General features: G+C 37.8%; 1 protein-coding gene across 2 annotated transcripts in view; it reads left to right on the forward strand.

Annotated features, from left to right (window-relative positions):
• The window catches only part of USP13 (ubiquitin specific peptidase 13), a 126307-nt gene extending 114553 nt beyond the window's left edge, over positions 1 to 11754 (forward strand). For both annotated transcript variants that reach the window (XM_031957707.1, XM_031957708.1), the window contains 2 exons: positions 9017 to 9101; positions 10170 to 11754. In XM_031957707.1, coding sequence (XP_031813567.1) covers positions 9017 to 9101; positions 10170 to 10263 — 179 coding nt within the window. In that variant the 3' untranslated portion in view covers positions 10264 to 11754. The remainder of the gene's footprint in view (positions 1 to 9016; positions 9102 to 10169) is intronic.
• The last annotated feature ends 12245 nt before the right edge of the window (positions 11755 to 23999 follow it).

A 23999-nucleotide genomic window follows, 5' to 3' on the forward strand; every position in this document is an offset into this window, starting at 1 on the left:
CTGTGTAAAAAGTGATATTTGAGCTGTGACCTGAAAGAAACGAGGGATTCTTTGAGACTGAGTTGAGAAGGAAATGCATTCCAAAGGAAAATGTGGAGATGGAAGATGGAGTGTAATTTGTGAAAAATAAAATGACTGTTTGGCTGGATCATAGATTGTAGGAAGGGAAATGATGCATAAGGAGAATGGAAAGATAGTCAAATTAAATCAAATAGGAATTTAACATTGATCCTAGAGGCAATAGGAAGCCACGGAAGATTATGGGGGAGGGGATTGACATGGTCCTGTCTCTTTGTCCACTGTATGGAGGATGGATTGGAATGAGCAGAGAATTGAAGGTGAAAGGCTAATTAGAAAGTCATCAAAAGATGTAAATAGGAGATAAGGAGAACCTAAATTAAAGTGGTGGCCATGTGAGTAGAGAGAAGAGTTTATGTGAGAGAGATGTTGTGGATGTAGAAATGACAAGGTTTTGTGAGTGTATAGATGTGGGAAGGGGAAGGAGGAGATGAACTCTCTATTTAGGTTATATACCTCAGGATATTGGAAGGATAATAGTACTTTGGGTTGTAGGAATCTTATTTGAACCAACATGAATTTTTGACGACAAACTAGAAGCAGCCAGGAAATTTGTCTTGAAAAAGATTTTCATTGATATGTTTTAAATTGCCTAAAGTTACTTTTCTAGGACTCCCCCTCCAATTCCTAGAGAACTATTCTATATAACAAAGAAGAAATCTCTATATTCGTATGAGATATGCGTATTCTAATTATGATTTGGTAGTTTTAGCAAGCCTGGGGCATACTCCTATTGAATTCTGTGTTCATTTTAAGGCTTTTGTGTTACTCATTGCAAATCACTGGTCCTCCTGCCTTGCTGAAAACCTTAATGGTCAAAGGCTTTCCTAATCCATTTTGCTGGATTTATTACATACAATATGGCCCATCAGCCCAGTGCTTAATCACTTTTTCTCTAATGGATTTCCCTTTAGAGATTGGGCCTTCTTCAACAGGGATTTAAACTCTGCAAACCACAAGATGGAGCTGGAGTAAAGCAGACAGAAGATTGGAGGCAGGTAGAATGCTCTCATAAGTGTACCCAGTAAACTGCTAAAGTGTTTTATTTCTTTGTAGGATGCCAGATGGCACCAAAAACTCTCCTTCAGGTTTTTAATTGTAGACATAGATTAAATCCCCCCTTCTGCAAGAGATTCTACCTAGTTTTTCCCACTGCCAATGCATTCCCTCTGAGATCACTTTCCATTTGCACTATATATATCTTGAATGTACATACTTATTTCCATGTTGTCGTTCTATGTTCTTTGATGTAAGGGACTATTTTTTTATTTTTCTTCGTATCCACTGTACTTAGCATTGTGCCTGACATATAATAAACAATTAATAAATGCTTGTTGATGGAGACAATTATAGCTATGCCCTCTTTTTGTGACTTGCTGGATTCATAGCTGTCTGTAGATAGAAAGTTGTGTGATGCAAAAAAAGTAGATTTAAGTTCAGAAGGATCTGGGTTCTGGATCTGGTGATATCACTTCTTAGCTGAGAGTTTCAGGCAAGGTATCTAATCTCAGCTTTACTTACCTATAAGATGGAATAATAATACTTTGTTCATGAACTTTGTTCATACTTTGTTTTAAAAACTAAGTAAAATAATTTACACAAAGGGTTGAAATATTGTGGGTACTCTACTGTATGCCTCATATGCCCTACTGAATTGACAGTTGAGCATTTCAAAGAACTTCATTAATCTTTGAGTCCTGATGGTCTTTGTGCTGTAAGGCACTCTGGATCAAATCTCATGAAAATGAACACTGTGAGACATCCACAGCCCATTGCAGAGCATTTATTAATTGCTTAGTATGTGCCAAGCACTATGCTGAAGGGATATGGTTCGAAAAGAAAGACAGTTTTTGCCCTTGAGCTCATTCTAATAGGAAGGTAATACAGGACCAGTGGTCAGATAAAAGAATTTTGATCCAGAACATTATAGGAATGCCAGCCAGAGTGTAGTCATTAGGAGATTAGATTAACATATCCTTTCCAGGAGCAGTGGCAGAGGTTATTCTCTCTCCTCTTCTCTTCTCTTCTTCTCTTCTCTTCTCTTCTCTTCTCTTCTCTTCTCTTCTCTTCTCTTCTCTTCTCTTCTCTTCTCTTCTCTTCTCTTCTCTTCTCTTCTCTTCTCTTCTCTCTCTCTCTTTCTCTCTCTCTATCTTCATCTGAAACTCTGTCTCTCTTTCTTTCCATCTATCTCTATCTTTCTCTGTCTCTCTGTCTGTCTTTCTCCCCATCTGAAACACACACACTCTCTCTCTCTCTCTCTCTCTCTCTCTCTGTGTGTGTGTGTGTGTGTGTGTAAGGGAATATAACTGGTGAGAAATTTGCTAGGGAGTAGGGGATGAACAAAGCATAGCATCGCCTGAAATATTGAGCTGGTGGAAATAATCCCCAGTGAGAATAATGGGAGCATTCCAGGAAGACAGAAAGAAAACCCCAAGGTTACAACCTTGGAGACAGATAGACTATGATCTATTGTGATGAGAAAGCCCTTTCGGTTCCATGGCCAGCATTTAGAGTGGGACCAAGTCACTCCCTGCTGAGCAGAAACGTAAGGGTTAGTTGTAGTGGGGGGAGGGACATGACACAGTTACTGGGTTAATCTGAGGAAGAGGTTTAATTAGATTAGCCCATTTGATGCCTTTCATCAACCTGAATTTATTTTTCAAGACTACGACCTGGGTTCTGGGTTGTGGGATGGATACCAGTACATTATTTAATTTTCCCTAAAAAAAGATTCTTTAATGTGTGTGTACCTCTGTGTCTCTTCATCAATGAAATGTTTAGAAGAGAAATAGCTAAGTGAGAGATTGTGTATCGGTGTGTCATTCTCTCTGGTATATAGAGGCTTATGACTGGCATTTGGTAATGTCCCTGCAGGGGGTGGAGGGAAGATATGGAAAGATCAGGAAAGGTATAGATAAATAATTATCTCTTATCAAGACTATGCTTGAGAGTCTAGGAGTCTACACTTTTATTGTCATACTGTAGAATCTACCTCTCCTTATTGCCACAGAGATAGGGAAATGCCCATAAATTGAAAAGATCCTGACTGGAACTACCAGCTATATTTAGATGAGTCCTGACCACTGGCCATGGTGCTGAAGCATCTCTGATCCCCAAAGTGTTAATAGATGTCTCATAGAAGTGACCTCAAATGCCATACGCATTCAATTTTGAATCACATATTTTTATCCTGCCTAGAATAAAGATATCTAATATTTATATAAATTTATTAGGCAGAGAATATAATAATTCACATAAAATTTTATTAAATTTTACTTATTTAAGAGATTCCTAAGAGATAGCACAGACTAGGAGAGGAGGGAATTTGGGGCTTGGAGGACACAGCTAGAGTCCAGGAGCTGAGCACCTCTCAGGAAGTGCTCTATATAAGGTGAGGGGAGGCTTTTTGCAGCTCAGAGTCAGCTGGTTAGGGTTCAATGTGTTGCAGTGTACCAGAGAGAAGAATTATTGGGCAACATAGTCCTTGTACTGCCACTTGTGAGTGTCGTATTTATTAATCTAATTTTAATTGTGTAATTGGCAGAGCCATGCAAGGTAAGTCAATAGAATTGCTGTAAGTCAAGGATGGCCTAAATTCCAAACAGTAGAAGACATTCATCCATCACTTCTAGTTTCATCAAGATCTTGCATTTTCTCTAGATAGATGGTGTTTGAATTAACTGTGATTTTTTTTTCATGAGGAGGGTAATTGTGATTTTTTTTTCTGGGGACGGTGGGAGGGCAAGAAGAGGATGAAGGATAATTGCTGCTTTCTAGAAATACAAAGATTTGAGAAGACCTCAGCTAGGATTCAGCTTTATAGATTACTCTTCATGGAATATGAGTGATGAATACTCCAAAAAGAGTAAAAATTCAGATATTTTAATTATTAGTAGATTTTTTTGTGTGTGAGGCATTTAGGGTTAAGTAACTTGCCCAGGGTCACACAGCTAGGAAGTGTGAAGTGTTTGAGGCTAGATTTGAACTCAGCTCCTCCTGACTCCAGGACCAGTGTTCTATCCACTGTACTATGTTAGCTGCTCCATCAGGTATTTAATTAGAGAGTCTCTCATAGACAGCAAGGAAAGATGACATTTATTTTGTGAAATTCTTCTTTGGAGGAAATTCTCAATATTAAATCAAAAAAGTACTGTCAGGTGGACTATCTGCAGATCATAGGAAAGGTCCCTTGTGAGGACCCCTTTCTGTGAAGACATTTATTATGGTGGGATTTTGCATGGGCCCCCTGAGCAAATGCCTGCTGCTTTTAACTGGAGAACATCTTTTGCTTTCAGAGATGATGGTTTCCTGTTTCTTGCCGGAGAGTAGGGGGAAAGGTAGTAGAGAAAGGTTCTGTAGGAGAGTCCCATTCATTGATGTTTTGTATTCATTTTAGTGTCAGTTCTTTAATTTTTATAAATAATAAGAACGGGGTCGAAGGGTAGAAAGTGAGACATTAAAGTCTGGTTTCTCAGGGCTTCTGCCTTTGCAAAATGTGTTTCTCTGTTGCACTTAATGCAAGCTTTTTTTTTTTTTTTTTAAGAAGGCACTGATTACTAATGCAGTTAAAATGTGATTATGTTTGATTAGTCAGAACACTTCTACATTCTTCCAGCTACATCTGTGCACTGGTTGTAGACCTGCTTGACTTTTCAGTAAAGGAGGGGAATGGAGAATTACTTTGCATAAAGTAGGAGTCTACTTTCTACAGGTACCAGAGATGCATCTTTCAGGGAGGCTGGTGGTGGAGTAAGTAAGGGGTGGGAGGGGAGGAGAGAGTTCTGTAATGGGGCCAAATCCTGATTGCTATTTTCAGAAAGGGGAAGGAATGAAAAACCTGACCATTCTATCTTTATACTACTAGCCTATTTCATCCTGGCCTCTCATGAGGAACAAGGGCATTTAAAATTCAAAAGTGGAGATATTATATTTTTCAGTGTTTTGAGTCAATTTTACAGGGTTTATTCTATGAATTTACAATTTTTTTAGTTCTGAGAGGAAGAAAAAGATGCTGTGATAGTTTTGTGATCTCTCATTGGGGGTAGTCACTTCAGTGGTACAGATTACAATCTATCCATGTCTCTCATCCTATTCATTTCTTGTCTAGGGTCTTCCACAAATCATCTACAAGTGATCCACCACACATGCTGTGACCTTTTCTTCAAATGTTTTTTTTTCACTCTATGGATATGAATAGTGCTTGCAGGCTATCCACGAGTTACCTCTTCCTTTTTCTATATCAGTTTCCCATTTTTTTCCTGGTTGTATGTTTGATCACATCCTTTACACCACTTTCCTGGGTAATTAATTGCTCATATAATATGCTGCATCCTACTCAGTATACTCCCTTCCTTTACTTTTGAATGACTAATAGCTTTAATTCCTCAGAAATTGTACTATTCTGTCACTTGTAGAATAGCATTGTTGGAAAAATGTAGTCTACTATTATTACATATTATTTATTATGTAACATTTGTTATACAATATTACTATTATTTTAATACAGAAACCAAATTATCAGTATCTTTTATTTTCACATTATTTATATTTCCCAATGTATTCTTTTTCCAAGTCTCAGAGACTTATCTTTTAAAATAAAGAATAAAAAAAGAGTTCAGGAAAACGAACCAATGCATCAACTAACTCAAATGTTAATTCATTAATTAGATTGTGAACTTGTTGAGGGAAGGGGTCATCCTTTGCCTTTCTTTGTATGCCTCAATTCTACTTGTAGTGCCAAGCACATAGAAGGCACTTAATCACTGCTTATTGACCAACTGACTATTCCATATCCACAGTACCTCATCTCATCAAAGAAGGAAAGGAGGTTCTTTCCCATCTCTCTCTTTTGGGAACAAACTTGTTAATTACAATTCTGTTGTATGGATTTTTATTTCTGATATTGGTTTTTCTATTTACATTGCTATATATATTAACTGCTTTTACTTTATTTTGCATCAGTTCATATCAACTTTCTCATGATCGTTGTCATTTTCATCATATTTTTGGCAGATCTTAAATTTTGAAAACATTTAACTATTTCTGGTATTCTTAAGTTTTAAGTGGATGTTCAGTCATTTATAATATTGGTGAAAGGGATTCTCCATGCTCACAACCCAGGCTGGTATTTTTAAGTTTTTGTTCTCTGGACTTTCTGCATATGACTATAAAACAGCAGTATACCAGGCAGAGTCTTGAAAACATGGACCCTCATTCTCTAAAAAACAAACTGAAATAGTAGAGTATTTAATGGAGAGCTATCCATGAAAATCTCGACTAAGCCTCTAGGAGACTTGATATCCAAAAAGAGAATGGTAGAGTGGATGGAGAGCTGGTCTTGGAGTCAGAAAGACCTGGTTTCAAATTCGTCTCTGAAACATTCAAATCACTTCTTCCTAGGCAACTTTTTAAAGCTTTAAGTTACAGAAAAATGGTAGATCTACATAAGGATAGGAGGAATCGCTTGGAGTTCCCTATACCAGTGGAATTATAGGGCCCCAAATTTATACTAAGGTATGACTGTTTGATAGCTTCTTAGGTGCCTCTGATGAATTCCACATTTTAAAAGAAGGATCCTTGTTAATCCAAATGAATCTCTCTTTGGAGGAATTTTAGGAAGTAAAATACTAAGCAAAGTGGAAAGATATCTCAATGTGAAGAAAGATGCTTTTGAACAAGGGCCAACACATAACAGCAGAACTGTTCTTCCTGACAGTCTGTTCCACCACTCCTTTTTTTTTTTTTTGATGGCTTCCTCCACTTCTAAGTCCAAATCTTCTCTAAAATTCTAAGTTTTTCCATCAGCGTTTATAGAGTGTGTGTGTGTGTGTGTGTGTGTGTGTGTGTGTGTGTGTGTATGAGATAGACAGACAGACAAAGAGAGAGACACACACCAAGAGAGACAGGGTGATACCATGGGCCAGTAGAATTCGCATGGCCATTTGTAAGTAGGATCATTTGTAAGCCAGGAATTTAGAAACTGAGACTTTCTTATTTTGTTCATGTGCCAACTATAGGGTATTTCAAAATTCCCAGTGTAGTTTTAAAAAATTTTAATAGTTATTTATAAAACTAAGACTATTTCTAGTGATTTTTTCAAGTTTTAATAGCTTAAAACAACACTAAAGTTTTTGGGATTTCACATTCAAGTGGGAAAGATTAACAGAGTAGAGATATTTCTTCTAAATGGGGAATAGCCCTGTCAGAACAAGTCAGTCATGGTTTATGTTCTTGGCTTTTTTTAAAATCTAGAACTGTGATTTTATTGATGTAGTGAATTCCTAGTGTGAAAACTCCCTTTACTAGTGCAGATCAGTAACTGATCTGTGTCTTATGGTCTTAGAGTTGTGAGAAACACTCAGAGAAAAGCTGATTTGCCCAGGATCACATATCCAGGTTGTGTCAGGTGGGACTTGGAACAGGTCTTCTTGATTCTTAGTCCTTCTCTCTATCCACTATGTCTTGCATCTCTGGCTTTAAATATACTGTGTTAGAGAGAAATAATAATTTTGGAAAGAAAAACCTTGATGGAGATGGGGAACAGGGTGCCCTCAGCCATGTATGTTTGTATATATGTGGTGACATGGCTTCCTTGATTTATTTGTTTTGATTTTCTCTTGGCTACAAAGATACCTTAAGATCTCTGGTGCCTCTAGAAGTCTTGGAAATCAGTGGCGCTTCAGTCTCCTTATTGGGGCTGTCTTCTAGCAGGGGGTCTTGAATAATGCATTTGACGGTTGCTGGTATTGATAAACATTGTTAATTTTAATTATATGACTTAGATTTATGCCAAGGAAACATTTTCCTTTTAATTAATTTGCTTTTATGGTTGTCTGAGCATGCCTGAAGTTTTGAACCAAAAAGGGGAGAAAATGCATCTCAGACTCACTTTGTCATGTTTTTTATGCATAGTGTTCGGTCTTTTGAGGTTTGACTGGCCTTGGGCCTTGTCTGCCTGGCAGCTTGGGTGAAATTTGGCTGATCTAAGCAGCCACAGTTCAGGTGCTTTGCCCCAGGAAATGTTGACTCTTTATCATGTGCTGTTTGACAGCTCGAATGCAGGCTTCTGAAAGCGGTCTTTTTTGGTTATCCTAGCTGTTGATGACTCCTCATCCATAATTACCTTTTGTCTCTTTTGTCTGAATCTTGGGCATACATACCATATGTAAGACACTACATTAGGCATTTTGGGGGATTTAGAAGTACAGTCTAAAACTAAATGGAATCTAGTAAAGTAGCTAGACATGTACATGTTATTTATCTTATCCAAGCTTGAGTTCCATTTCACTTTTTTCAATCAAAATGCCCCATTTCTTTTACTTTCCCCCTTAATTTCACTTTCTTTCTATCTTTGTTTCCCTGACTTTCTCTGTCTTTGTCTCTGTCTCTCTCTCCATCTCTCTCTCCTTTACTTCTCCTTTAGAGACAGCTTGTTGTAAGGTATATTTGTGTATGTATATACATATTTGCTATGCAGATATGAGTTTTAGTTTGAGCTCTGTCTTAGTGATTTATGCTACATGTATTTCAATTCAGGCACTGTAGAATTCAGAATCATTCAGATTGATTTTTGGGGGGCTCTGTTTTATGGGCCTAATATGTCACAAGTCTGTGGTTCCTTAAGGATTGCGGGATCATTACTCTAAGAAAGGAAACTGAGACCGTTAGAGATGAAATGGCTTATACATTATCATATAGCTGGAAAGTGCCCAAGTAGGTTTTGAAAGCAGATCTCCTAACTCCAACTCCAGAGCTCTTTCCAATATGCTACACAGCCTCTCATAAGAGAATTATATTCGGGGGGGGGCAGTTTTGAGTGTCTGTAGAAGCCTGAGTGATCTCTTAAGTATTCCATAATTTGTTAAAAGATGTATCTGGAGATGATTTCTGGGGATGATGCCCCTTCAATCATTTTTGTCCCCCTATCTTTTTTTCATAGGGTATGAGCTCTTTGGGTTCATCAGCCACATGGGACCGTCCACCATGAGCGGCCATTATGTTTGTCATATCAAAAAGGAAGGCAGGTGAGTTCATCTTGGAAAAGAAAAAAGGGTTTACCTTACCTGTTAAGCAATTGCTCCTGACTCAGCCAAATAACATCCATTATTGGGCACTATTGGTTGTTTAGAGAAGATGGATTTTTAGCAGCTTTTCTCCTCCATGAGGTTTTTTTCCCCTGATGCTTAGTAATGATGAGGAGGATGATATTTTTCAAAATATTCTATATATGTTCTCTCAACTATCTGAGGTAGCTGTTATTTTCTATTTTATGGATGAAGAAACTGAGACAGACATGGGTTAAATGAGATACCTAGGATCACACTTGTTAAATGTCTGAAGCAGGATTTGAAGTCAGGTCTTTCCAACTCATCTGGGTATTAAAATGGGTCTAGAATCTTGAAGGTTTTTCTTGTAGAGCATCAGGTTTGGTGGGTTCTCCCTAGCTGATCAGGTTTCCAGGAAGACCACCCCTAGAATTCAAGGACCAGCATGGCTAAGTTTTAAGATGCTTATCATCAGGTTGGCACTGGGATGGCACATTTTTTTTGGTCACTTCAGCTCTATAAAATCAGCTTCTAAGAGCTAAAAGAATTGTAATTACTCAGAGGGAATCACAGATCCTACTTGGCCTTGCTTTTGTATACTTAAATTCCCTCTGTGCTATATCAAATGGTCTTGGAGGTTTGGGGCTGGTCTTGGAATGGGGCTGCCCTTTGCAAAGACCAGGCTGCTACCATCTGCAAAGTGCTATGAGGTTTGCCTCTGACATGTACTTGCTGTGTGACTTTCATCCTATAATCTGTAAACATTGGATTAGATGGTTGATGAGGTCCTTCCAAAACTCGAGGTTAGTGATTATTATACTAGATTCAAATCTTGACTCTGGTACTTATCCTAATTTCCCTAGACTTAAGGTTCTTCCTCTATTGAAGCTTCTGAGATCTCTTCCAGTTTTAAGTCTGTGCTCATTTCCCCCATTACTTTGTGTTATATAAATAATTATTATGATGTGAATAATAATTCTAGAAGGAAAAATAAATTCTGATTTGAATCAATGTAAATCCATCCATGGCTTCTATATTTTCTTGCAGGTGGGTGATCTACAATGACCATAAAGTGTGTGCCTCAGAAAGGCCCCCCAAAGACCTGGGCTACATGTACTTTTACCACAGGATATCAAGCTAGGCCTCTGATATACTCCTTCCCCAGAAGATGCCATATGCCTTCATAATTTGCCAAAAAAAAAAAATAAATAAAAAAAGAAGAAGAGGAAGAAAGACAAAGGAAAAAAGTTGGGACTGCCAAACACCCAGGAATCCGTGCAGTATTTATAGTTTAATTAAAGAGCCCAATGGCTTTTTAATGCCTTCTGGAGTAGTAGTGGGCAAATTTCTCTTCTGTCATCCTAGACGACTGATTGTTTTCTTTTGGTAAACGTCCAAGGAAATGATATTCAGAAGCTTCTGGATTGCCAATTGGGCGAGTTGCCCGAAAGCCAAAAATATGAAAGGGCTTTGCAGTGAATTCCGAGCTCTCATTGGGCTTTGGGGGCCCAAAATGACCGTTAGAGATCTTCACTGAAGCCAATTCATGTTTCTCACCGGCAAGGCCCTGCTGGATCCTAAGAAAGAGCTCCATATTACCTCATATGGAAAAAACAGAGGTGATCTCACATTGGCCTTAGATTTGACCCCACCCTCACCCCCACCTAATCACAGATAATAAATTCTGATCTATGTGTAATATATTAGAAGATCTGCCATGGACACATTTTAAATTTGAGTCAAACCAATATTCATAACCCAATTTTGTGAGTGTGTGTGTGTGCGTGTGTGAGAGAGAGAGAGACAGACAGAGAGAGAGAGAAAGACAGAGAGAGAGAAAGACAGAGAGAGAGAAAGAGAGAGAGAGAGAGAGAGAGAGAGAGAGAGAGAGAGAGATTGCTTGTCTCATATAATCCACTTGAAATTCAATAGTTGAGTTGTTTTAAATGCTGAAGCAGTTGGTTCTGGGTGTGGCCGAAAGAATCCAAGCCTTTAAAGGATCGATACCTCAGGAACAATCAGAACTCGGCTTTCCACTTAGATTCCAAGAGTGAAGAGGGGTGAGTCCATTTAGCTGCTATGAGTAATTCCCCTGAATAAGCGACACCCCAGCTCTCCGCCACCATGCATTCTTAGCATGCTCTAGTGCTTTGCCCAAGGTGGTGAATTGTTTCAAGTCTTGCCAAAAGCATAGGCTCCATTTCCCAGCACAGTAGCTAACTGATTATCATCAAGTTCTCTGGTGTATCCTCATGGGTCAGCTTCCAAGGACCTTGCAGAGCCCACCCTCAGGCCAGTGGTCACAGCCCTCTCTGCCAGAGCATTTCATTGACTTTTCCCTTATATTTTCTAGGTCCCTCTTCTATTTGATTGCTTTTTCTTTATTTTCCCTGGCTCCTTTTCTCCAATGGTCTATTTTGGCCAGCTGAGATCATGGGAAACTTTTAGAGGGCAGAATGAATTCATTGACTGCTACATTATGAAAAGATCTGTCTGCTTATTTCCATGGGTCAGTATCTGAATAGAATCTGGGATCAGATCAGAGCCTTTGGAGCTATTGGAATGGGTATTAAAATCATGTGAAACTTGAACTTTTTCTCATGTTCTCTCTGCCTTGCCTCAAGTTTTTGAGGATATTTAGAGTTTATGCTCTTCAAGGCATTTCTTTCTTACTCCTCCAAATGAGTTGGGATTGATTGTTCTGGATAAAACATGAATCCAGTTGTTGAATTAGAAAGTCTTTTGGTAATCAGGACTAAAGCATTCTCATAGGAGAACAATGACGGTATGGATCATAGGATTGGAAATTTGGAACTTAGAAGGACCTTAGAGGTCATCCAGTCCCGTATTCTTACTTTACAGAATAGGAAACCAAGGCCCAGAGAGAGGACGGGGATAGATTCAGGTTACACACTTCTCGAAATTGTCATTTGCCTAGTCCAGAGTCCACCATGCTGCATCTCTATGGTGGAGTGAGAAAGGCACACAGGGCAAAATGTCAGGAGTCCAGATTCTGCCCTGCATTTGTCGACCTCAGGCAAATCTTCACTTTTCCTCCTTATGTCAAATGAAAGGTTGAGGTTTCCTCTCTCTGGTTTGAGGAAGGATGAGATGAAATTATAGTTGGCCTGGGACTTTGAAGTGATAAACCTTTGCAAACATCAGCAGGCATTGAAACTCATGATGGGGTCCTCTCCCTTCTCTCAGTTGATAGTTATTCATTAAAATTAGAAAAGTGGTGAGGATGCCTTCACTTTATCTATCTGGCTTTTTGGTCTAAGGCTTTCTTCCTTCCTTCTTTCCTCCTTCCCTCCTCCTTCTCTCCCTCCCTTTCTTCCCTTATTTTTCTTCCTCCCTCCCTCCCTCCCTTCCTTCTTTCTTTCCCTCCTTCCTTCTTTCCTCCTTCCCTCCCCCTTCTCTCCCTCCCTTTCTTCCCTTATTTTTCTTCCTTCCTCCCTCCCTTCCTTCTTTCTTTCCCTCCTTCCTTCCTCCCTCCTTCTCTGCCCCTTCCCTCCCTCTCTTCCTTTTTTCCCTCCCTTCTTCCCTCCCTCCCTCTCTCCTTCCTTCCTCCCTCCTTCTCTCCCCCTTTCCTCCCTCCCTCTCTTCCTTTTTTCTCCCTTCTTCCCTCCCTCCCTCTCTCCTTCCTTCCTTCTTTTTTTCCTTTTTTAAAAAAATTTTTGGTCCAGAGCATGGGAAACTCTTTCTATCAGTAGAGATCAATAATTGCTACTCTCAGAAAATTGCTTGTGGGCATCCCAAGGTTGAGACTTGCTGTCATTACACAAATAGGACGTATCAGAGATAGGATTTGGACCCAGGGCTTCTTAAAAGATGGCATGGGACAGTGGAAAGTACTCTGGTTCAGCAGTCAGAGGATTTGGATTTGAATTCCTTTTTTGTCATAGACTGTGTGACTTTGGGCTAGGTATTTCCTCACCTGTCAAATGAGGAAATTAAACTAGGTGACCCCTAAAGTCCTTTAATAGCTATTGATAATAACAGCTAGCATTTATATATAGTGCTTTAAGATTTTGCAAAGCACTTTACATATATCTCATTTGAATCTCACAATAACCCCAGGAGGTAGGTGCTATTATCATCCCCATTTTACAGATGAGGAAACTGAGGCAAAGATTAACGTGACTTGGCCAGTGTCACACAGCTAAGGTGGTGAGAACTCAGGGTCCAGGATTCCATACACTGTGCCACTTAGCTACCATAACCTTAGAGTTTATCTAATCTAAGCCTTTGTTTTTACAGATGAGGAAATTGATACCCAAAGTCACACAACTGCTTAGTAATGCAGCCAATAATTCCATGATCCAGGTGTGCTAGACTCCTAACCTCAAGCCCTCCCCTCTCCTTACTTCCAGACCATAGCATCCCAGCCACAGAGCTTTAAGGGCTATCAGGCACAATTCCATCAGTTACAGATAAAAAACTCAGGTGACTTGCTGAATGACACACGATTGTTAAGAGGTAAGGAAGAAATTCAAACCCAGATCCCCAGACTCTGAAACCAGAGCTACCCTGCATAGAATACTCTTTTCTCTATTCTACAAACCCTCAAGGAGTCAGATTGATTTTGGGGTGTGGGGCAGGGAGAGAAAGTAAGCCCAGAGAAGCATTTTGTAAGCTTTTAAATAGCAAATGACAAAACACTCAAATTCTTTTCAAGGCTGTTGTTGAGGATTGAGGTAGTGCAGTATAATAAATACTGGATGTGGAGCCAAAAATGGTTGACTTGGTAGGAACCCTGGTTCTGCCACTGTAGATCTATCTGGCCCATCTTTAGAAGGAAGGAGCAGAGGGGTCTGGCTGACTGATGTTTAGGGTCCTTTCCAGGGAGGGACTCTTAGGATGGGTCTCTATATCTAAAAGTCAGCATTTTCTGCGGCATAGAGCCAAATGCCCTGGACCACAGCATGTATCTGTTGAACAAAATAGGATTTTATACCATATTATTCTATGATGTAAAACTTCACTTTAAAATTGTTGATAAGGGGTACAAAGTCAAAGCAGGAAAATGTTCCTTTTCTGCTTGACCCTGCTATTGGGATGTGAGAGCACAAATATTGCTTTTTATCTGCCTTATGAAACAAAGGGCTGTTTCTACACAGACAGGCTTTGTACCTGTTCATTTTTCCTTCCCTTTTCCCCCAACCACGCCCCAGGATGTGAAATTCTTCATTAGATCAAAAGGTATTCTTTCTAGCCTTTTTAAAAACAAAGAAATCCCTCTTGTAGTCACCTGAGAAACATGGCACTTGTCCCAGGAATAGACTTGGAATGGACCATCCAACCCTCCACGTGGATATGAACTGAACTTCAACTGGAAACTGGAATTTTGTGTGAGAGACACATTTACCACACTGGAACGTTCTATGGCTGAGCAAGCCCTCTCACCCCATGGCTATTGGAAATCTCTTTATGTAAATACCATTTGCTATCCATCTGTGGGGAGAACCAGAGCTACCAAGGAAGGCACCTCTTTGGAAAACTTCCTATTTTCAAATCATTAATCTTGACCTGAGGGGGAGGCAGAGTGGAGAAGTGGGAAGACCACTACCTTTGGAGTCTGGCGATTTATTTCGGTGATCTTGGCCAAGCCCCTTCCAATTTTTCAGCTTCAGTTTCTGCAGTATGTTACATATTTCACTTTTATCTCAAGGCAGTGAAAAAGGCATTGGATTTGGAGTTAGAAGGCCCAAGTTCCAATTTTTTTTAACAAGTCACTTAATTTCTCCAGACCTCAGTTTCCTCATCTGTGACACGAAGGGGTTGGACTAGATGGCCGCCGAGGTTTCTTCTAGCTCCAAAATTTTAATCTCATCTGACTTATAAAACACACAGTAAACTAAGAATTTATTTTGATCTTATGGGATGTATTAATGATCTCTTTAAAGGAGGGAGGGAAATAGAAAAAAAATTCAACAAACATCTATTAAACACCTACTGTGTGCTGAGCAAATAGGTAGATTTCTCTTTTAGTCACTTACTAGGACATCCAAGGTGCTTTATTGTTTTATGTTGTTTTAATGGACATGTGTGATGTGAAACAGTCTGGGTGCAGTGGGAAAAGGTGGCTATCATTATTGGTTGTTTTCAAGTTCTAGGGCGTGATGTTTGTGATTTCCCACTAATAGAATGGAAGCTCCTTGAGGGCAGGGTCTGTTTTATTTTTGGCTTTGTGTTCCCGGTGCCTAGCATAGTTGCTTGGCAATGAGTAGGTGTTTAATAAATATTTGTTGAATTGAAGACACCTCAGCATCTGCCTTATTTCCAGGACCTTGTCAGCATTCCACTTATACCTAAAAAAGTTTTGCGCACACTCTTTCTTTTTCCCTCTATTCCTCCAGAGCCAAGGAAAACACCCAGAAAAATACAGGTCCTGCCTCTTGAACATCAGAAAAATGTCTGAAACTATATTGAGATCTCAAATATTCTATATTATATCCTAAATGACATGAAGATGAATGGGTTTTCCATTCAATAGAAGTCACCTTAAAGCCAGCATGGCTGTTGCCATGGATGATCCATGGACACAGAGGGAGCTCACATTCTCCAGAGCTACATGTTGTCATAGTGTTAATTAGAATGGAATATCTTTAAGTGTCACAATCTGGGAGGGAGAAATTTGACCGTAGAAATAGAGGCTGCATATTTTTTTCCCTGAGAGTTTCTTGCTCATTTCTCTTTTCTCTTTAAAAATAGAAAGTATATCATCATCTTTATCAACAGCAACATTAGTCATCATAAAGGCAGCATTTGCAGCCTGCAAGACCTGTGTTTGAATCACCCTCTGACACATTCTGGTTTTGACACTCTGGGCAGTCACTTAATCCCCACGACCCCCCTCCTCCCCAGTCAATTCTCTAAGACAGGGATAGATTTCGGGGCTTCCATAAACATGATTGAGCCAAAAAATTTATCCATTTATTCTCATTGACTTCCAACTAAAATATAGCATCCTTTTCACTTATGGATTAAAGAAAACATTCTGAGAAGTCCATCAGCTTTGCCAGACTCCCAGAGGAGTCCGTGGCACCCCAAAAGGCTAAGAACTCCAGCTATAAAGTCAACAAGTCAACAAGCATGAAGGAGGTTAAATCCAAAGACAGTTCCTGCTCTCAATGAGTTTAGATTCTAATAAAGGAAGATAATAAATAAAAGGGATCTGAGGGTGAGGGAGATACCCACAGCAGGACATGGTGGTGACGTCCAGAGAAGCAGAAATTAAGCTCTGAGAAGCTCTGAGAAGAGCTCTGAGAAGAATGTGGGCCCTTCCTCACAATGGAGGTTCTGGGAAGAATTCACCAATGGGAAAGGGGGGATACAGGGATGGAAGGATGTTCTAGGGTGAGACGGCACCTGAACAATGGTGTTTCAATCAGGAGACTGGGACTATTACTTATAGTGAGCTGACCTGTATTGGTAGAGGGAATTTCTTCTTTTGGAAGTTCCCTATATCAGTAAAATCACAGGTGTGGCCCTGATCCCGATGATCATAATTATGCCTTACATTTATATAGCACTTTAAAGTTTGCATAGCGCTGTACATTTAGCATCTGACTTGAGCCTCACAGTAACCTTGTGAGGTGCTAGTAGCCCCATTTTACAGATGAGGAAACTGAGCACCCCCAACTAGAAATTGCCAGAGGTGGAATCTGGGCTGAGCCCTTCCTGATTCTAAATATGTTCACTCTCCACTATGCCTTCTCTAGAGGCAGGAGTAGAATCCTTCCCAAGGTAAATGACTCAGTGGGTTAAGACTCTGTTAAGATTCAGCCACAATTCTGGATTATTTCTTGGGAAGCCAGTACACTTAAGTTCACAACTTCTTTCTAGAGATGCTGCTTGAAATCTCCTTTGTCCCTTTTCCTCCTTCTAATTAAAAAGCAATAGAGGCTTTGTTGCTTGGTGAATAGAATGCTGGGCTTGAAGTTGGGAAGACATGGGGTAAAATTTTCATCATTCACACACTAATCGTGTGACCCCGAGTGAGTCCCAATGATCAGTTAGCAAGCATTAAGCAATGCAGTGTTCAAGGGGCTATGCTCCAAAGTGGAAAGAACTATACTGAGATAGAACGTGTGCTCCTTGAGAGCAGGAACTGTTTCATTTTTTGTCTTGGTATTTTTATCACCTAGCATGTTTCCTGACACATAGTAGGTGTTTAATAGATGTTTGTTGACTGCCTGGTTGATTCATTTACAATCAGAGAAATTGGACTCAAATCCTGATGTCACAAACTCTTTTTGGGTCATTGGCTGTTTCTTTGCTTCTCTTGACTACAACTCCTTATTTGTTAAATGAAAGCATCAGATGAGATGTCTCCTGAGATGCAATTAGCTTGAAATCTGACATCTTTATACTTGATCCTCTGAGTTCTTAACTTTTGTGTGTGTCATATCCCCCTTTCAGTAGCTTGGTGAGAATAGAGAACCCTCCTCACAATAATGTTTTTAAATGCCAAAAAATATGCAGGATTAAGAAGAAACTCAATTATAATTAAATTCAGTTCATCAAAATATTTTAAGCACAAGTTCAAGGACCCCAGGTTAGGAATCCTTTGTAAGGCACAGTCTCAATGAGAAATGCATTGGTAGAGAAAGTCCTTCCAATGGACACTCCCTACAATTGAACAAAAATATCCATCTTTTGAGTATAAATTTTCAAATAAAATGGAAAACAAAACAAAAAATAACATTTACTCTGTACACTGAACAAGTAAACCCTCAGCTAAGGCTAGGATCTGTTTTTCATAACTTTAAGCTTCTTCCATAGGTTGTGGAAATTTGCCACCTGAGTGCATCTATTCCCAGGGCTCCGTTGTGGTTTCCATGCCTCAGACAATCTTCTTCCACTTTATTTCCCACTGGATTCAGGGAAACTATCAAGCCCAAAGTAGCTGTTGGGGTATCTGTCTGCCCCTTGGGCTAATAAACAGGAGCCCTTTCCTATTCCAATCTTAGCTTGTTGGGGTTTCTGGCTATCTTTGGGAAGGGTGGACTCTGTCCAGTACCATGCACAATAGTTTGCTTGATGGCACCCCCACGATGTTTTTGAAGAGTGTTTACTGTGATGGAAAGGGATATGTGATCTCTAGTTCAAATGTTTTAAATTAAAAGATATTCTTACATCTTCACAAGCTTCAGCTGCTTTTCTTTCTAAATGATAATCAGCATTTCAGTTATATGTAGTGTCAGCTCGGTTGGATGGTGGATAAAATGTTGACCCTGGGGTCTGGAAGACCTGAGTTAAAATTTGGCTTCAGACACTTACTAGCTGTGCAAACTTGAGTAAGTCACTGAATTTCTGACTGCTTTTGTTTCCTCATCTTGTAAAATGAGAATATAATAGCATCTGTCTTCCAGGATTGTTATGCGCATCAAATGAGATAAGTGATTTATTAATAAATTTATGAAGCAATCACTATTTATTAAACTTTGAGTAATGTATCAGACGATGCCTGATACATCAACTCTTTTCCATTTTCTGCATATAATCATGGATTTTAAAATTATTTAATTTTTTCAATTAATTTATTTCTTGTTTTTTCTTTCCTCACCCAATGGAAAAAACAAACAAACAAAATGTAGCAAATATGCAGAATAGAAAATCCCAAACTGACCATGAAACCAGTGATTTAAATCATCGAGGCAAGTGATTTAAAAATCACTTTGCAAACTTTAAAACACTATACAAATGCCCCTTTCCTTTCCTTTTCTCCTTTTCTTTCTCCTCCTTCTTTCTTTCTTTTTCTCTTTCTTTCTTTCCTTTCTTTCTTCCCTCCCTCCCTCTTCTTTCCTCCTTCCCTCCCTCTCTTCTTCTTCTTCTTCTTCTTCTTCTTCTTCTTCTTCTTCTTCTTCTTCTTCTTCTTCTTCTTCTTCTTCTTCTTCTTCTTCTTCTTCTTCTTCTTCTTCTTCTTCTTCTTCTTCTTCTTCTTCTTCTTCTTCTTCTTCTTCTTCTTCTTCTTCTTCTTCTTCTTCTTCTTCTTCTTCTTCTTCTTCTTCTTCTTCTTCTTCTTCTTCTTCTTCTTCTTCTTCTTCTTCTTCTTCTTCTTCTTCTTCTTCTTCTTCTTCTTCTTCTTCTTCTTCTTCTTCTTCTTCTTCTTCTTCTTCTTCTTCTTCTTCTTCTCTTCTTCCTTCTTCCTTTAATTCCCTGCCCCTCCTTCTTCTCCTCTTCATTTGGAAAATTCAAAAATTGAAAGAAATGGTTTTTTGTGTCCTTTCTAGTTTCAAATCTACAATCCTGTGTCACTATGATTAAGACAAAAGATGACAAGAAAATTGAAAAAAGAAAAACAAAAACAGTCCCTTCTCTCAAGAAACTTTCTTTTGGGGAGGTGATTTCTAAGGGCTGCTTTGGAAGTAATGATTCCGAAAATGTCAGCTATCTTTCAGGGGGCCTAGTGTTGCCAGCTAAGTCTTAACATCTGTTCTTTGATTTTACTCTTAATACAAAGTCAGTCCTTAGTGGGAGATTATCCTATGACCATGAACCTGTGGATCTAGCTTCCTGATGACTCTGCCACTGATGCTGAGTTCCCTAACAGAGGAAGAGGGCTCATTTTCAATTTATACCTGCTTCTAGGGGCCTTCAGCTCCTGATGTGTGTTTCCCTGAAAATAAAAACAGCACCAGCAGTTTCTATCACAAGAAGTAAAGGATCTCCAGGGGACAGTGGATTCTAAAAGAATATTTTAGGAACCTGTGAACATTCCCATTGTGAGGCACACTGTTCACATCATGGGAATGCTGGGAGTCATCTCACTTAAAAATGTTACATTAGAAACAATATTAAATGTCATTTAAATAAATATACTTAATTAATAACTATTTGCACTTAAGTTGATTATTTTCAGTGTATAAGTTTTCTTCACACTTTGTTTTCTCCTCTGTCTCCATTAGGATTCTTTGCCAATCAATAAGTAAGAAATCCACCATTATTTATTAAATTTCTACTATGTCCCAGACAACATGTTTGATCCATTTTTTTCTTTTCCATTTTCTGCATATAATCATTGATTTTAAAAATTATTTAATTTTTTCAATTATTTAATTCCTTGCTTTTCATCTCCCCGTCTACTGGAAAAAAAGCAAACAAAATATTTGTGGTAAATATTCAGAATCAAAGAAAACATTCCCAAATTGGCCATGTCCCCAAATATAGCTCATTATGCATTTTGAGTCCATCACCTACCTGTCTGTCTGAAGATGGGGAGAGTGTTTTATCAATGATCCTCTTGCTGCTCATTGCACGGATCAGAATTTGCTAGTTTTTCAAATTTGTCTTTACAATATTATTATTTTGTAAATTGTTCTTCTGATTCTGTTAACTTTACTCTGCAGTATATAAATTTTCTCAGGTTTCTTTTTTTTTTTACTAAAGCCTTTTATTTTCAAAATATATACATGGATAATTTTTGACATTCATCCCTATAAAACCCTGTATTCTATTTTTTTCCTTCCCTTCCCTCTACCCTCTTTCACACTTGGCAAGTGATTCAAAATATGTTAAACGTGTAATGCCTCTCTACATGTTTCCAAAACTATCATGCTGCACAAGAAAAATCAGATTAAAAAAGAAAAAAAAAAAGAGAATGAAAACAAAATGCAAGCAAACAACAGCAAAAGGAGAAAAAAATCCTATTTTGTGGTTTACATTCAGTTCCCACTGTCCTCTTTTTGGGTGCAGATGGCTTTCTTCATTACAAGAACTTTGGAACTGGTCTGAATCACCTCATTGTTGAAAAGAGCCACATGAATCAGAATTAATCATCGTATAATCTTGCTATTGTTATGTATAATGATTTCCTGGTTCTGCTCATTTCACTCAGCATCAGTTCATGTAAGTCTCTCCAGGCCTCTTTGAAATCATCTGCTGATCATTTCTTATTAAAAAAAAACAATATTTCATAACATCTATATACCATAGCTTATTAAGCTATTCTCCAACTGATGGCCATCCATTCAATTTCTGGTTTCTTGTCACTACAAAAAAGGACCACCACAAACATTTTTGCACATATATCCCTTTCCCTCCTTTATGGTCTTTTTAAGATATAGCCCAGCAGAGACATTGCTGGATCAAAGAGTGTGCGCAGTTTGATAGCCCTTTGGGCATAGTTCCAAACTGCTCTCCAGAATGGTTGGATCAGTTCACAACTCCACCAACAATGTATTAGCGTCCTGGTTTTCCCACACCCTCTCCAACATTTGTCATTATTTTTTTTGTCATCTTAGCCAATTTGAGAAGTGTGTAGTAGTACTCCAGAGTTATCTTAATTTGCATTTCTCTGATCAATAATGATTTAGAGCACTTTTTCATATGACTAGAAATGGTTTTAATTTCTTCATCTGAAAATTGTTTGTTCATATCCATTTATCAATTAGAATATGGCTTGAATTCTTATAAATTTGAGTCAATTCTCTATGTATTTAGAAATGAAGCCTTTATCAGAATCCTTAAAGGTAAAAATTCTTTCCCAGTTTATTGTTTCTCTTCTAATCTTGTCTGCATTAGTTTTATTTGTACAAAACCTTTTTAATTTAATATAATCAAAATTATCCATTTTGAATTCAATAATGTGCTCAAGTTCTTCTTTGACTTCAAATTCCTTCCTTCTCCACAGATCTGAGAGGTAAACTATCCTATGTTCTTTTAATTTACTTATAATATTACTCTTTACATCTAAATCATGAACCCATTTTGACCCTTTCTTGCTATATGGTGTTAGGTGTGGGTCAATGCCTAGTTTCTGCTATGCTAGTTTTCAATTTTCCCAGCAGTTTTTGTCAAATAGTGAGTTTTTATCCCAAAAGCTGTGATCTTTGGGTTTGTCAAACACTAGATTATTATAGTCATTATTATTTGTCCTGTAAATCTAACTTATTGCACTGACTGACTGTATCTTAGCCAATACCAAATGGTTTTGATAACCACTACTTTAGAATATAGTTTTAGGTCTGATATAGCTTCATTTGCATTTTGTTTCATTAATTCCCTTGAAATTTTTGATCATTTGTTTCTCCAGAAGAATTTTATTATTCTTTTCTAACTCTGTGAAGTAATTTCTTGTGAGTTTGATTGATATGACTCTGAATAAGTAAATTAATTTATGTAGTATTGTTATTTTTATTACATTAGCTCAGCCTATCCATGAGCACTTGATATTTTTTCCAAGAGATTAGATCTAAATTTATTTGTGTGGAAAGTGTTTTGTAATAGTGTTCATATAGTTTTTGACTTTGCCTTGGCAGGTAGACTCCAAAATATTTTATATTATCTACAGTTATTTTAAATAGAATTTCTCTTTGTATCTCTTGCTGCTGGGCTTTGTTGGTAATACATAAAAATGCTGATGTTTTATGTGCATTTATTTTTACATACTACAACTTTGCTAAAGTGGTGAATTGTTGATTCTCTAGCTTTTTAGTTTATTCTCTAGGATTCTTTAAGTATACCACCATATCATCTGCGAAGAATGACAATTTGGTTTCCTCCTCACCTATTCTAGTTCTTTTAATCTCTTTTTCTTTTCTTATTGCCAAAGCTAACATTTCTAATACAATATTGAATAGTAATGGTGATAGTGGGCAACCTTGTTTCACCTCTGATTTTATTGGGAATGGTTCTACTTTATCCCCATTACATATGATGCTTGCTGATGGCTTTAAATAGATGCTATTAATCATGTTGAGGAAAACTCCATTTATTCTTATATTCTCTAGTGTTTTTTTAATAGGAATGGGTGTTGGATTTTATCAAATGTTTTTTCAGCATCTATTGAGATAACCATATGATTTTTGTTAGTTTGGTTATTTATATAGTCAATTATGCTAATGGTTTTCCTAATATTGAACCAGCCCTACATTCCTGGCATAAATATTACATGGTTATGGTGTATTATCTTTGGGATAATTTGCTGTAATCTCTGTTCTAATATTTTATTTAAGATTTTTGTAGATGGTACAGTGTATAGAGCACTGGCCCTGAAGTCAGGAGGACCTGAGTTCAAATCTGGCCTTAGACACTTAATATTCCTAGCTGTGTGACCCTGGGCAAGTCACTTAACCTCAATTGCCTCAGCAAAAAAAAAGATTTTTTCTATCAATATTTATTAGGGAAATTGGTCTATAATTTTCTTTCTCTGTTTTGACCCTATTTGGTTTAGGTATTAGCACCATGTCTGTGTCATAAAAAGAAAATTTTTGGTAGGGGTCCTTCTTTCCCTATTTTTGCAAAGAGTTTGTATCATATTGAAATTAATTATTCTTTAAATGTTTGGTAGAATTCACATGTTAATCCATCTGGCTCTGGAGATTTTTTCCTTAGGGATTTGATTAATAGCTTGTTCAATTTCTTTTTCTAAAATGGGATTATTTAAGTAATTTATTTCCTCCTCTATTAATTTGGACAATCTATATTTTTGTAAATATCCATCCATTTCACTTAGATTTTAAAATCTAAGTGAAATGGATGGATATTTATTGGCATATAGTTGGGCAAAATAGTTCCTTATTATTGCTCCAATTGCCTCTTCATTGGTGGAAAGTTCATCCTTTTCATTTTTGAAACTAATAATTTGATTTTCTTCTTTCCTTTTTTTGATCAATTTAACTCAAGATTTATCTATTTTGTTGGTTTTTTTCACAAACCAGATCTTAGTTTTGTTTATTAGTTTGATAGTTTTTTACTTTTAATTTTATTAATCTCCCCTTTTATTTTCAGAATTTCAAATTTGGTATTTACTTGGGGTTTTTTATTTGTTCTTTTAATAGCTTTTTTAGTTGCATATCCAATTCATTGATTTTCTCTTTTTCTATTTTATGCAAATAAACATCTAGAGATATAAAACTTTCCCTAAGAACC

The sequence above is a fragment of the Sarcophilus harrisii genome, chromosome 3 (assembly GCF_902635505.1).
Source record: "Sarcophilus harrisii chromosome 3, mSarHar1.11, whole genome shotgun sequence".
Taxonomy (NCBI): Eukaryota; Metazoa; Chordata; class Mammalia; order Dasyuromorphia; family Dasyuridae; genus Sarcophilus; species Sarcophilus harrisii.